The 16,049-nt window shown below is 41.2% G+C and overlaps 1 protein-coding gene across 5 annotated transcripts in view; it reads left to right on the forward strand.

Moving 5' to 3' along the window:
• The window catches only part of VWA8 (von Willebrand factor A domain containing 8), a 344,886-nt gene that overhangs the window by 143,894 nt on the left and 184,943 nt on the right, over positions 1-16,049 (forward strand). For all 5 annotated transcript variants that reach the window (XM_034665237.1, XM_034665238.1, XM_034665239.1 and 2 more), the window contains one exon: positions 6,485-6,556. In XM_034665237.1, coding sequence (XP_034521128.1) covers positions 6,485-6,556 — 72 coding nt within the window. The remainder of the gene's footprint in view (positions 1-6,484; positions 6,557-16,049) is intronic.

Raw genomic sequence — 16,049 nt, forward strand, 5'->3', positions numbered from 1 at the left:
ACACATTGGCTTGCTTAAGATAGTCCCTAAAATAGTTTTTTTACATTTGTTGTCCGTTATTATTAACAGTGTCTCTTTTGAGTCTTAAAAGTGTTGCAGAGTGGACAATAAATTGACAAGCCCATTCTACTTTGAGCTTTGTTAAAACTCTAACTCAATGGTGTATCTGAAACCATTAAAAAAAAATACTACAAAGATAAACATTAGGAAATACTTACCTGTTTTTGAAGGAAAGAAAAAAATTTGTTTTTCTAAGAAAAGCTCTGAAAGAAAGTACAGCTTAATTTGACAAGTTAAAAAGAAAATGTCTGAGATGTCAAAAAAAATCCATAAAACAAGTTAAAAAAAGAAAAGCAAGTAACAAACTAGAAAAATATCTGTAGCATGTATTAAATGCAAACAGTTAATTTGCCTTTTCCACAAATAGGGAGCTTCAATAACTTCAGTCCTTATGAGGCTGTTACTGTTTTGCTACAGAAAACCAAGAGAAAGAAGTAGGAATATTAATTGTTCTGGGATATCTTTCTTCCCCCCCCCGCCCCCCACCCCACGAGCCTTCGTGACCTACTTATGGTTGTCCTATTTTTCCAGATATAAAAGAGCAATGTAATTTCCTTTGTGGCTATTGTGAACAACTTTAATCTTGTTCTTTTATTATATTGTGTCCTAAATCAAATAAAAAATGTGGAAGCTAAGTACTATATTTCTAATTCTGAAGTTATACATCCTTTGAAGATAATGGTTAAGACCAAGTTAGTGTAAAATGTTCCATGGAAATCTCCAGTTATTTTGGAAAGCATATGTATATTTACATTATTAGCAAGTACTAATTTAATTATAAGCCAACCCTACATAGAGCAATAGTTAAGATATATTTGAGTTAAATTATGAAAACTCTGTGAAGTAATTGTGAGTGACTTAGTCTTGCTTAAGTGGACTACTTCAGTTTTTTTTTCACTAGGAAGAAGCTGCCTGGTTGGATGGAGTGCTACTTGTTTAATTTTGCTTTCATTGCTTGTGCTTTTGGTGTCAGATTCTAAAATCATCACTAAGACCTATGTCACAGAACTTAACCACCTATGTTTTCTTCTAGGAGTTTTATGGTTTCAGAGTCTAACGTTCAAGTCTTTAATATATTTTGTGTTAATATTTGTGTATGGTGGAAGATAGTGATCCAGTTTCATTCTTTTGCACGTGACTGTCCATTTTCCCAACACCATTTATTGAAGAGACTATCCTTTCTCCATTGTTTTCTTCATTCTTGACTCCTTTGTCATAAATTAATTGACCATTGATGCATATGGGTTTATTTCTAGGGTCTCTATTATGTTCCATGGATTTATTTCTCTGTTTTTTCTGCCAATATTATAATTTGATTGATTACTATAGCTTTTTTAAATTACTGCAGCTTTTTTATTGATTAGTATAGCTTTTTTTTTATTACTATAGCTTTGTAATACAGTTTGAAATCAGAAAATATGATGCTTTCAACTTTGTTCTTCTGTCTCATGACTTTTTGACTATTTAGGATCTTTTATGATTCCATATAAATTTTAGGATTGTTTGTTCCATTTCTGTGGAAAATGCCACTGAAATTTTGATAGGGATTTCATCAAATACATAGATTACTCTGGGTAGTATGACGTTGTAACACCATTAATTATTCTAATTCATGAACATGGAATATCTTTCCATTTATTTGTGTCTTCAGTTTCTTTCATTAATGTCTTATAGTTTTCAATAACAGGTCTTTCACTTCCTTAAATTTAGTCACAGGTATTTTATTCTTGTTCATGCAATTGTAAGTGGGATTGTGTTCTTAATTTCTCTTTCTGATGGTTCATTACTAGTGTATAGAAGACCAACAGATTTTTTTGGTATTGATTTTGTAACTTTCAACTTTGCCGAATTTGTTTATTCTTTTTTTTTTTTAAAGATTTTTTATTTTGTGTGTTTGACAGAGACAGAGACAGCCAGCGAGAGGGGAACACAAGCAGGCGGAGTGGGAGAGGAAGAAGCAGGCTCATAGCGGAGGAGCCTGATGTGGGGCGATCCCCTAATGTCGGGATCACGCCCTGAGCCGAAGGCAGAAGCTTAACTGCTGTGCCACCCAGGCGCCCCTGAATTTGTTTATTCTAACAGCTTTCTGATAGTGTCTTTAGGGTTTTCTATATACTAATCCCATGCCATCTGCAAATAGTGACAGGTTTACTTCTTCCTTTCCAAATTCCTTTTTTTTTTCCCTTGCCTAATTTCTCTGATACTGTGTTGATTAAAAGTGGCAAGAGTGGGCATCCTTGTCTTGTTCCTGATCTTAGAGGAAAAGCTTTGAGCTTTTTACCATTGAGTATGATGGTAGCTGTGGGCTTGTCATATATGACCTTTATTATGTTGAGATATAGTCCCTCTATGCTGCTATTTTGAGAGTTTTTTTTTTTTAATCATAAATGGATGTTGAATTTTGTCAGATGCTTTTTCTGCATCTGTTGCAATGATTGTGATTTTTATCCTTCACTTTGTTAATGTGGTGTATCACATTGACTGATTTGCAGATGTTGAACCATCCTTGCAGTAATTCCCACTTGATCATAGTGTATGATTCTTTTAATGTATTGTTAAATTATGGCTTGCTAATATTTCATTGAGGGTTTTTCCATCTATGTTCATTAAGGATATTGACCTGTAATTTTTCTTCCTTGGCTGGTTTTGGTATCAGGGTAATGCTGGTTCTGAAGCATTCCCTTCTATTTTTTTGGAATAGTTTGAGAAGGACCAGTATTAATTCTTCTCTGAATGTTTGGTGGAATTCACTAGTAGAGCCGTCTGGACTGGACTTTCATTTGTTGAGAGCTTTTGATTAAAGATTCAATTTCCTTACTAATAATATGCTTTCTATGAGTACAGCTGTTTCCACTTTCTTTTGGTTTCCACTTGCATGAAATATCTTTTCTCATCTCTTCACTTTGAGTCTGTGTATTTTTACATCTAAAATGAATCTCTTGTAGACAGCTTATAGATGAGTCTTGGTATTTTATCCATTTAGCCACTCTATGTCTTTTGATTGGAGAATTTAGGCCATTTACTATTCAGAGTAATTATTAATTGACATGTGTTTATTGTCATTTTGTTAATTGTTTTCTGGCTCTTTTTGTGGTTCTTCTCTGTTTCTTCTTTTCTTTCTCTCCTTTTGTGGTTTGTTGGCTTTCTTTAGTGTTATGTTTATATTCTCTTTTTATTTTTTATGAATATACTATAGGTTATTTCTTTGTAGTGACCATAAGGCTTACATATAATATATCTGCAACAGCCTGTTTTAAGTTGATAACAACTTAAGTTTAATATTGTCGTAAATCTCAACATTCTTGCTCATCCCCTTTGTGTTTTATGTTTTTACTGTCACATCTTACATTTTTTATCTTGCATATCCCTTAACTAATTATTATAATTATAGCTATTTTACTACTTTTGGCTTTTAACCTTCCTACTACCTTTATGAGTGATTAATCTACTATCTTTACTATACATTTACCTTTCCAGTGAGATTTATTTTCATATGTGTTCTTAATACTAATTAGCACTGTTTCTTTTCAGTTTAAAGTCCTTTTAACATTTCTTGTAAGGTTGGGTTAGTGGTGATTACTCATTTGGCTTTAGCTTATCTGGAAAACTCTTTATCTGTTTTTCACTTCAGAGTGATAACTTTGCCAGGTAGAGTATTCTTGGTTGGCAAGGTTTTTTTCAGTTCTTGAAATATATCATACCACTCCCTACTGGCATGCAATGTTACTGCTGAAAACTCTACTGATTGCCTTATGTGTGTTCCCTTGTATGTAACAAGTTGTTTTTCTCTTGCTGCTTTTAATATTCTCTTCTTGTCTTTTACTTTTGACATTTTAATTATAACGTGTCATGGTGTAGGTCTCTTTAGGTTCCTTTTATTTGGAATTGCTGGGATTTCTGCATTTGGATGTCTGTTTCCTTCCCTGAATTAGGAAAGTTTTCAGCCATTATATTTTCAAATAAAATTTCTGCTTCTTCCTCTCTCTCTTCTCCTTCCTGGGGCCATGTGGTGCAAATGTTAGTCCATTCGACATTGTCCCTTAAGTCCCTTAAACTATCTTTACTTTTTGTAATTCTTTTTTCTTTTTGATGGTTTGGTTGGGTTAGTTCCACTGCCTGGTCTTTGAGTTGAGTGATCCTTTCTTTTGCTTCATCTGGTCTATTGTTGAACCTTTTTAGTTCAGATATTGTATTCTTCAACGTCGTGACTTCTGTTTGACACTTTTTTGTTTTAATATTTTCTATTTCTTTGTTGAAGTTCTTACTGCATCCATCCATTCTTCTCAGTTTGGTGAACATCTTTATGACCATTACTTTGAACTCTTTATCAGATGAATTACTTATCTCATTTTATTAAAGTTTTTATCTCTGAGGTTTTATCTTGTTCTTCCATTTGGAACATAGCCTCTGTTATTTCATTTTGCTTGACTCTGTTGATTTCTATACAGTATGTGAGATGACTACTTCTCCCAGTCTTTCAAAGGAGTGGCCTCATGCAGATCAACCTTGTCATTCAACCCTGCCTTAGCTCTTGATTGTCTCTTAAATCTTTGTGCTTGTCCATGCTGCCCATTATATTTTTAATAGTTCCTAGTAATTGAGGATGCACCAAGATTTCTGTGTCTCATATGGGAGGATCTCAGCACTTAGATTTGGGCTGACTGGAAACCACATCTTCAGGTGTCAGCTTTTAAAAATGTGCAAATACAGTCCTGTGTATCACAAGCGTAAGCCCCACTGACCGCAAAAACTAGGTGATCTGGAGGTGTCCACTGGGTGACAGCCACAGAGATCGGGGCTCCAGACAAGTGTATAAGCCCTTTTCTGGGTGATACTGATGAACTGGAACAAGGCCGAGAGAGAAAGAGAGCCAGGATGGCATCCACAGTCTGTATTTCTTGAGAGTGCTCCATAGGCCTTTCAGTGTATGCCAGACCTGAAGCTTGCTCCTGGCTGAAGCTCCAGGACAAGCAAAGAGGCCTCCTTCACAGAAGACTGAGGACTCTGCCTCAGACCACTGTCTCTGCAGTGTCCTGGGCTGGTAGCCTGCCAAGAGCCGTCTTTACCATTGCCACAGTCCCCTGGGACCCAGAAATACAAGCCTCCCTAGCCACCATGTGATTAAGGAGTATCTACAGGGTGATAGCTGCAGAAACCAGGGCACCAGACATACAAACCAGGACACCTGGTGTGTTTAAATCTCCCCTCTAGGATACGCTAGTGCTTTGGAGCATGATAGAGGGGGAGCACAAAGATACCATCTGCCCTCTGAGGTCTCTAGAAAGGATTAGAGCTAGCCCCAAGATGCATGTTTAAGTAAATTCTGCCCCTCTGGCCCCAGTCATGATGATTAGCTTATAGCCCTCCTTCACTGAAAGACTGAGCTTCTGGGTTTGTTGCCTATTGCTGTGCCCTGGGGATGGTAGCTGTTTAAGAACTCTTTGTCCTTTGGTTACAGTCCTGTGGGACCCACAAGTGTAAACCCCACTGGCCACCAGAGCTAGGCGATATAGAGGTATCTTCTGGCAGCAGTCGCAAAATCAAGGTGCCAGACAGAAGTATGAGCTCCTTTCTGGCCGACACCGATTATCATAGTCATATGGGACCAGGAGTGCAGGCTCCCCTGGCCTCCAGAGCCAGGTGATCAAGAGGTGACTCCTAGGTGGCAGCCAGAGAAATTGAGGCACCAGACAAACATAGTAGGTCTTTTCCAGGAGATTCTGGTGCTCCAAATCACAGCAAAGGGAGAGCACAAAGATAGCACCTGCCAATCTCCATCCCCAGAGAGTGTTCCATCAGGCTTCTACATGCATGTGTTAAATTAGATGCCTGTCCCTCAGGCCAGTGCTTCAATGTAAGCAGGTGTGCCTCCTTCACTTTAAGTCTGGGCACAGTCAGTTGCCTCTGAGCTGGGCCCTGGGGCAGGTCAGTGTCTCAGATCACTAGAGTCTTGTGGGTCTCAGGATGTGAGCCCTGTTGATTTTCAAAATTAGATGTTTTGGAGGCTCACCTCTCAAGTGTATGTCTTAAAAGTTGGGATGCTCGATGTGGGATTTGAACCCTTCATTCCTCCGGGAGAAGCTCCAGGTTTTGAGTTCCTTCCCAGTTATAGGATGCGGCACTAGGGGTGAGGTTTGTGGGGAGACTATGTCTCAGCCTCTCCTACCTGCTGTCATGGTTTTCTTCTCATTTGCATAGCCATCAGTCAGCTAGCTTTTAGATTTTTCTAAGAGGAAATTGTTTCATATGTTGCTGTACAGTCTGCATGTCCACGGGAGGAGGTGAGTTCAGGATCTTCCTACACTGCCGTCTTGAGCTGGAACGCTAGATGCTTTACTTACCTAGCATGACAGTGTCTTTATTAACTTTATATTTCATCTTAATTATACAAAACACAATTAACTTCTGGGGTTTTTTTCTCTAGCACATGATAGTGATGGAAGACATGCTGAAAGACTTTCTTCTCGGAGAACACCTATTATTGGTTGGTAACCAGGTGAGTTATGTATGGCTGGAACTCAGGTACTAATGTATAAATGATAATGACAGCTTGAGAGCAGTTAGTTTCTTCTCCTTGTTGGAATATGTTTTTAGAGGTGATTCTTTTTTTCCAGCTAAATGACTGCTTTAATTAAGTACAGAGCGTCTTCCACCTTCTACAATTTAAAATTAACCTCAGAGCTGAAATCACCATTTAGTCACCCATCAAGTTCTGTCCATTCTGCCTCATGAATATCGACTCTTCTTTCCCGCATCTGTCACCCTAGCCCAGCTCATCATCGCCTGATACCTGGACTACAGCAGTCCTTTGCTAATATAGCTCTACCTCAGCCTTACTCCTACTCTGATCTGCTCTTCACTCTGCAGCCAGATTGATACTTATTGAACTCAAATCTGACTAAGTCTTTTTTGCTTAAATTGACTTCCCATTGCTCTTAGGTATAGTCTTCAATATGGCTGTTGGTGTCCTACAGGGTCTGGCCTCTGCCTGCCTTTCTAGTCCTAAGCGTTGCTCCCTCCTTTGTCTCACTCAGTGGTAGGTTGAACCACTCTGAACTTCCTTCAGTTTCTTATCTCTGCCCTAGTCTTTTGTGCATGCTCTTCTCTACATGGAGCACTCTCAGTCCCCTTCTCCACCCCCTTCCTCTGGCTCCTGAGGGGTCTTCCCTTGTCCCTAGCTGAGTTAGGTTTCCCCTACTTTTACACCCTTCTGTCTCCGTGTCATCACACTAGTCATATTACTCTGTTTACATACATAGAATGGGTGTCTTTCCAGCTTCTTTGTGTGATCCTCAAGGGCAGGAACCATAGTTCTCTTGCTTATCTCTGTATCCTCAGTTCCTAGAACAGTGTCTGCCACTTTGTGGATATTCAGCATGTGTTCATGGAGGCAATGGATGGAAATTTTCTATTTAGAAGGTTCTGATAATGTTCCCCAATTGAATTATCAGATTCACAGTGAACAGCAACTTTGGTTTTTTAAATTGGTCTTAAATTAACAATAAACTTTCAGAAGGAATTTGGTCTTTATTTTTCCTTTTTCTTTTACCTTATAAAAACAATACATATTCTTTGTATATTTAGTCCCTCATACTTATAATTTTAAAGTGGTTTTTTTTTTTTAAATAAAAATGGGCCGATTGAATGGCTTACTGATTGGGTGCATAGGTTTGGGAGTTAGAGGTATAGTAGGAACCCTTTCCCGGACGGCTGTGATTGTGGGCAAATTGCTTATCTTACCAAAGCTCGGTTCCCTGATATCTAACCTGGACGTGAAAATAGCACGCACTCAGGTAAGAGCCACATGAGGTAATGCGTGGAAGAAACCTCACACAGCGCCTGGCTCAGAGGAGGTGCTCAGTGAAAATTAAATCTGTGTATCACTCTGTTTAAAGGGCTTTAGTATTTTATTGTTTCACTTTTTTCTAAATAAGAATTAAAAGAAGAGTGATAAATTATTCACAGGATTTTTTTCACTATTTCAAAAGTCCTCCCTATGTTTATTTCCTGAAAAATCATTTTTCCTGATGAGTATCTATGCCAGAGTGGGAGGATGGAGAACAGTCAATAGTCCCATATTCAGACCTTGATTTCAAAGCCCAGGAAGGCAAATTGTCATCCATCTCTGAGACGTGGTGACTCTTCTTTCACTTCGGAAAATGCTGACTATATAGCACAGGGTATTTCACAAACTTCTTACAAGTGGTTAAAGCTGGTGCACTCAGTTTGTCCTTCCCGGGACTTCTGCCATTACCTGGATGGCCTCAGGCACAGACTGCTGGCAGGAGCAGACCAGCATGGCAAAGAATAGACCGAGAATATTCAGAGCTGGGGCTTGAGGAATCATTTTGCCGAGGAGCAGGCTTGCAAAAGGAAGGTCCTAGAGGTCAAGCTATGATGTTCAAGCAGCTTTGAAATATTCTAGATTATACTGATTCCATAAGGGTTTAGTGGGTGGGATGCAGTAGGAGTTTCTTGGCAAAGGCAGAGTTTACAGTTGAGCAGGTGATAAGAGTCAGGATTTCACAAGAGTTGTCTAGGTTGAAAGGTTACAGTTAGAACCTAGCCGGTAACCAGAAAGACAGGAGGCAAACTCTAACCTCGGGGGTCTGAGGAGAGCTATGCTGAATGAAGGTGAGGTGGGACAGAGGTTTGCTTCTACTGTATGATAAATGAAAAAGGGGCAGTGTGCTTTGAAATTAGTCTAGAGCACTATACGAATGTTGGTGGGAAATCCAATATGCTCCCTCTAGCCTTTTTCCAGTCCCAAAGAAGAGAACAAGACAATAGGACAAAGGGCTTAGGCAGTGGGGTGGAGCACAGAGCAGCTACCGCTCTGTAGGTCCATGCCTGGATCCCAGCACGTGGTGAGGGTAGGAGATCCCACTGATTTTCAGCCTTGCCTCAGGTTGGCTTGGCAACCACTGGGTAGAGCTGGCAAGTTGAGGAGTCTCAGGAGGAGCAAGGCTGGAGGCATGGAATATCACAAACGTCTCTCAATCACTGCTGTCATAAACTGCACCTTTCATTAGCAGATCACAGTGGCTTGCCTTCTTTTGTCCTTGTTCTGTCACCCTCTGCTTTGGAGAAAGAAAAATTGACAGAGGGAAATTGTATCCAGTATAAATTTGCTATGTTTAATTGGCCTTTTTCATATCAGAAGAGTCTTTTGTTCATTCATTAGAAACCTCTAAGACCATCAGTGTCATATAAGAGTACCAATGTTGAAGGAACTTACAGATTTGCTAAGTAAATTCTGCTGCTGTGTCCATTGAATTATCTCGTGAACAAGATGAACTCTTTTAGGCTGTCATTTGATGTCCTCCTGCCATTTGATGTCCTCCATTGTCTAATCCCACCCTGCTTGCAGTCTGTCCTATTCCTCCCCTAAAACTCTTGTCCTCAGATACATTTCACATTGTTTTCCAAACATATCTTCTTATCATATCCCAGCCTTTGATCTTACCAACACACGCTCTCTTCTTTCCCTTATCTTTGCCTTTTGAAATCCTTCCAACCCCAGAGTGGCAATGTACTGGCATTGACTGAATTCTTATTTTGTAAATTTGAAGCTGTCAGTGAAGGAAACAAATAAATTAGATAGACTCTAGGGAGTGCCTACTTAAGAGAATAAATAGTTAAGTTCTCCATTCAATTGAATAGGTTTATATACTGACAGGATCAGAAAAGCAGAAAGCTGGAAATCCAGAGACCTACCTTCTCATACAGACTTTTCAGTTCTCTAGGTCATATTGGATAGATTGCTATTACTTTAATGAGCTTTTTCTTTTTTCTTCTCTCTCTCTCTCTTTTTCCCCTTATCTGTAAAATGATGGGATCGGAATTGGTATTTTATAAGGTCCCTCTGGCTGTAATATTCTATAATATGCTTCTTTAATAAAATCTTCCTGAACACAGGCCTGAAGCTTTGGCCCCATTCCCTGAGCTGTTATAGCAGCCCAGTTATCAATTTCTTTTGGCTTGCCTTAGACTTATATATCTACCTGCCATCTCTCTACTAAACAGAGAAGAGAACCCCTTGAGAAAAGTTTTAGTTATTTTTGACTAGCATACAGTAGACATTCAACAAATGTTTGCTGAATAAATTACCAGATTTTAGAGGACTACCAAGAATAAATTCCTAATGAGTAGTCAAAATGATTTAGAAGTAGTATGAATTTAAAATTCAAGTTTAGAGGGTGCCTGCGTGGCTCAGTTTATTAAGCGTCTTCCTTTGGCTCAGGTCATGATCCCAGAGTCCTGGGATTGAGACCTGCGTAGGGCTCACTGCTCAGCAGGGAGTCTGCTTCTCCCTCTGCGGTGCCCCCCCCACCCCGCTCATGCTCTCTCTTTCTCTTTCTTACTCTTTCAAATAAATAAATAAATAAATAAAATCCTTAAATAATATTAATAATAAAATTCAGGTTTAGTTGGATTATTTTCAGAGAGTCTGAGATATTGACTAAATTCCTTATTTTGTAAATTTGCAACTGTCAGTGAGGGAAACAAATAAATTAGAATCTAGGGAGTGCCTACTTAAGAGAGTAAGTTAAGTGGCCTATTCAACTGGATAGGTTTATATACTGACAGGATCAGAGATTGGCAGCTTATACTAGGACAGAATAATGAAATAGTAATTATTTTTAAATTTCTAATAATAACTAAATACTAATTAGTGTTTAGCTAATTAAGTGACACATAATCTTGTGCATGCTTACATTTATCAGGCCAAGGAGTAGAAATTGAACCAAAGTGGCTAGTTAAAATCTAAACAGGATCGAGGAGGCTAAGATGGCGGAGGAGTAGGGGACCCCTTTTTCAGCCGGTCCCCTGAGTTGAGCTGGATAGGTACCAGACCAGCAGGAACATCCACGGAATCAGCCTGAGACGCAGGAAGATACATCTGGATCTCTACAAATGAACATCTCCAGCGCTGAGTATCGAGGTACGAAGCGGGGAGCCGTGAAACCGCGCACAGATATCGGAAGCTAAACAGAAGGGGGAGGGAGCCGCCGTGTCAGGGCGCCGGGAAGCGGTAGCCACCTGCAAGGGGGAGCGGACAGACCGCGGACCCGCACGCTTGAGACAGCAGGCTGAGAAGGGAGCTCCGGGAGCGCACGCGGGACGGCTGGCGGTTGGCGGGCCACCTGCACGGGGGAGCAGGCGGACTCGCGGACGGCACCCGCGAGACAACAGACTTAGAACGCGAGCTCCAGGAGCGCGCGCAGGGCGGCTGGCGGGCCACCTGCACCGGGGAGCGGGCGGACCGCGGACCCGCACTCTGGAAACGGCAGACTGAGTCCGTGAGCCGGGAGCGTGCACCACCAAGCATCTCACGGAGCTCCGGAGCTCCGGTGTGCTCACTGGATCGAGGCTGAGACCGGGAGCTCCGGGAGCGTCCGCGGGGCGGCTGGCGGCTGGAGGGCCACCTGCACGGGGGAGCAGGCGGACTCGCGGTCAGCACCCGTGAGACACCAGACTGAGACGGGGAGCTCCGGGAGCCCGCGCGGGGCGGCTGGCGGCGGGCGGGGTTGGAAACACAAAGGACAGAGACGTGCCGGCCCTGGAAGTGAGGGCTGGGACGCCGGGTGTGGGGCGCACAGCCCGGGATGCTGCAGGGTTGAGCAGCACCAACAGAAACAGAGTTAAAGTGGCCAGAACATCAGTGGAGAACGATCCGCGATCCCTCTGTTCTGAGACAGAGGCTGAATTTCAGCCGCTGCTGCTCTCTCAGAAGAGGCATAGCAAACCGCCAGGGAAAGCCGCCAGAGAACAAAAGCCCGGAAATACCGGCTCACAGGGTGCCCATCCCCATCCCCCCTCGCAAGGGACACAGAGACTCTACCCAAACAGGGTTTTCTGAGTACCTGCAGGCAGGCCCCTCCCCCAGAAGGCAGGCTGAAAAATCAAGAAGCCCACAACCCGGAGCGCCTGAGTGGCGCAGTCACCAAGCACCTGTCTTCGGATTAGGGTGTGATCACAACGCTCCGTAAGGAGTCCTTCATCGGGCTTCTCCACCGGGAACCTGCTTCTTCCTCTCCCACTCCTCTGCTTGGGTTCCCTTTCTTGCTGACTGTCTCTCTCTCTCTCAAATAAATAAATAAACTCTTTAAGGAAGAAGCCCACATCCCTAAGATCTCTATAAAACAAGGGCGCACGGCCTGGGTCCCAGTCAACACTTGGGCTCTGGACAACCCTGCAATCTCTCTTCATCAGAATGACGAGAAGGAGAAGTCCCCCCCAGCAAAGAAAAGATAATGAGTCTGTGGCCTCTGCCACAGAATTGGCCTCGGCCACAGAATTAATACATATGGATGTATCCCAATTATCAGAAATGGAATTCAGAGCAACAATGGTCAAGATGATGAGTAAACTTGAAAAAAGCATCAGAGAAAGCGTTGCTGAGAATATAGAATCCCTAAGGGCAGAAATGAGAGCGAATCTGACAGAAATTAAAAATTCTATGAGCCAAATGCAGTCAAAACTAGAGGCTCTGACGGCCAGGGTCACCGAGGCAGAGGAACGCGTTAGCGAATTGGAGGATGGGTTAGTAGAAGAAAAAACGAAAATAGAAGCTGGTCTTAAAAAAATCCACGCCCACGAATGTAGATTACGGGAGATTACTGACTCTATGAAACGATCCAATGTCAGAATCATCGGCATCCCTGAAGGGGTGGAGAAAAACAGAGGTCTAGAAGAGATATTTGAACAAATTGTAGCTGAAAACTTCCCTAATCTAGCAAGGGAAACAAGCATTCGTGTCCAAGAGGCAGAGAGGACCCCATCCAAGCTCAACCAGGACAAACCTACGCCACGGCATGTCATAGTGCAATTCGCAAATATTAGATCCAAGGATACAGTATTGAAAGCGGCCAGGGCAAAGAAATTTCTCACGTACCAAGGCAAAGGTATCAGGATTACGTCAGACCTGTCTACAGAGACCTGGAATGAGAGAAAGGCTTGGGGGGGCATTTTTAAAGCTCTTTCAGAGAAAAACATGCAGCCAAGGATCCTTTATCCAGCAAAGCTGTCATTCAGAATTGATGGAGAAATAAAGACGTTCCAAAATCGCCAATCATTAACCAATTTCGTAACCACGAAACCAGCCCTACAGGAGATATTAAGGGGGGCTCTATAAAGGTAAAAAGGCCCCAAGAGTGATACAGAGCAGCAAGTCACAACCGATACAAAGACTTTAAAGAGAAATGGCATCATTAAAATCATATCTGTCAATAATCTCTATCAATCTAAATGGCTTAAACTCTCCCATAAAACGCCACAGGGTTGCAGATTGGATAAAAAGACATGACCCATCCATTTGCTGTCTACAAGAGACTCATTTTGAACCCAAAGATGCATTCAGACTTAGAGTAAGGGGATGGAGTACCATCTTCCACGCAAATGGACCTCAAAAGAAAGCTGGAGTAGCAATTCTCATATCAGATAGACTGGATTTTAAACTAGAGGCCATAGAGAGAGATACAGAAGGGCACTATATTATTCTTAAAGGAAGTATTCAACAAGTGGATATGACAATTATTAATATATATGCCCCCAACAGGGGAGCAGCAAGATACACAAGCCAACTCTTAACCAAAATAAAGAGACATATAGATAAGAACACAGTAATAGTAGGGGACCTCAACACCCCACTATCAGAAATAGACAGAACACCCTGGCAAAAACTAAGCAAAGAATCAAAGGCTTTGAATGCCATACTCGACGAGTTGGACCTCATAGATATATATAGAACACTACACCCCAGAACCAAAGAATACTCATTCTATTCAAATGCCCATGGAACATTCTCAAGAATAGATCATGCTCTGGGACACAAAACAGGTCTCAGCCAATACCAAAAGATTGAAATTATCCCCTGCATATTCTCAGACCACAACGCTCTGAAATTGGAACTCAACCACAAGGAAAAACCTGGAAGAAACTCAAACACTTGGAGGCTAAGAACCATCCTGCTCAAGAATGACTCGATAAACCAGGAAATCAAAAAACAAATTAAACAATTTATGGAGACCAACGAGAATGAATACACAACGGTCCAAAACCTATGGGATACTGCAAAGGCAGTCCTAAGGGGGAAATACATAGCCATCCAAGCCTCACTCAAAAGAATAGAAAAATCTAAAATGCAGTTTCTATATTCTCACCTCAAGAAACTGGAACAGCAACAGAGGGACAGGCCTAACCCACTGACAAGGAAGGAGTTGACCAAGATTAGAGCAGAAATCAATGAATTAGAAACCAGAAGCACAGTAGAGCAGATCAACAGGACTAGAAGCTGGTTCTTTGAGAGAATCCATAAAATTGATAGACCACTGGCAAAACTTGTCCAAAAACAAAGAGAAAGGACTGAGATTATTAAAATTATGACTGAAAAGGGAGAGGTCACGACCAGCACCATTGAAATTGCAAGGATTATTAGAAACTTTTATCAACAGCTATATGCCAAAAAACTAAACAATCTGGAAGAGATGGAGGCCTTCCTGGAAACCTATAAACTACCAAGACTGAAACAGGAAGAAATAGATTTCTTAAATAGGCCAATTAACTATGAAGAAATTGAGTCAGTGATAAACAACCTTCCAAATAATAAAACTCCAGGCCCAGACGGTTTTCCTGGGGAATTCTACCAAACATTCAAAGAAGAAATAATACCTATTCTCCTAAAGCTATTTCAAAAAATAGAAACAGAAGGAAAGCTACCAAACTCATTCTATGAGGCTAATATTACCTTGATCCCCAAACCAGGCAAAGACCCCCTCAAAAAGGAGAATTACAGACCGATTTCTCTAATGAATATGGATGCCAAAATCCTCAACAAGATCCTTGCTAATAGAATCCAACAGTACATTAAAAGGATTATCCATCATGACCAAGTGGGATTCATACCTGGGATGCAAGCATGGTTCAACACTCGCAAATCAATCAATGTGATACATCATATCAACAAGAAAAGACTCAAGAACCATATGATCCTCTCAATTGATGCAGAAAAAGCATTTGACAAAATACAGCATCCTTTCCTGATTAAAACCCTTCAGAGTGTAGGAATAGAGGGTACATTTCTCAATCTCATAAAAGCCATCTATGAAAAGCCTACTGCAAGCATTATTCTCAATGGGGAAAAGCTGGAAGCCTTTCCCTTAAGATCAGGAACACGACAAGGATGCCCACTCTCGCCACTATTATTCAACATAGTACTAGAAGTCCTTGCAACAGCAATCAGAAGACAAAAAGGGATCAAAGGTATCCAAATCGGCAAAGAAGAAGTCAAACTGTCTCTCTTTGCAGATGACATGATACTCTATATGGAAAACCCAAAGGAATCCACTCCCAAACTATTAGAAGTTATAGAACAATTCAGTAAGGTGGCAGGATACAAAATCAATGCCCAGAAATCAGTTGCATTTCTATACACGAATAACGAGACTGAAGAAAGAGAAATTAGGGAATCCATCCCATTTACAATAACACCAAAAACCATACGTTACCTTGGAATTAACTTAACCAGAGACGTAAAGGACCTATATCCTAGAAACTATAGATCACTTTTGAAAGATATTGAGGAAGACATAAAAAGATGGAAAAATATTCCATGCTCATGGATTGGAAGAATTAACATAGTTAAAATGTCCATACTACCCAGAGCAATCTACACTTTCAATGCTATCCCGATCAAAATACCGAGGACATTTTTCAAAGAACTGGAACAAATAGTCCTTAAATTTGTATGGAACCAGAAAAGGCCCCGAATCTCCAAGGAACTGTTGAAAAGGAAAAACAAAGCTGGGGGCATCACAATGCCGGATTTCGAGCTGTACTACAAAGCTGTGATCACAAAGACAGCATGGTACTGGCACAAAAACAGACACATCGACCAATGGAACAGAATAGAGAACCCAGAAATGGACCCTCGGCTCTTTGGGCAACTAATCTTTGATAAAGCAGGAAAAAACATCCGGTGGAAAAAA

Source organism: Ailuropoda melanoleuca, chromosome 7 (assembly GCF_002007445.2).
Source record: "Ailuropoda melanoleuca isolate Jingjing chromosome 7, ASM200744v2, whole genome shotgun sequence".
Taxonomy (NCBI): Eukaryota; Metazoa; Chordata; class Mammalia; order Carnivora; family Ursidae; genus Ailuropoda; species Ailuropoda melanoleuca.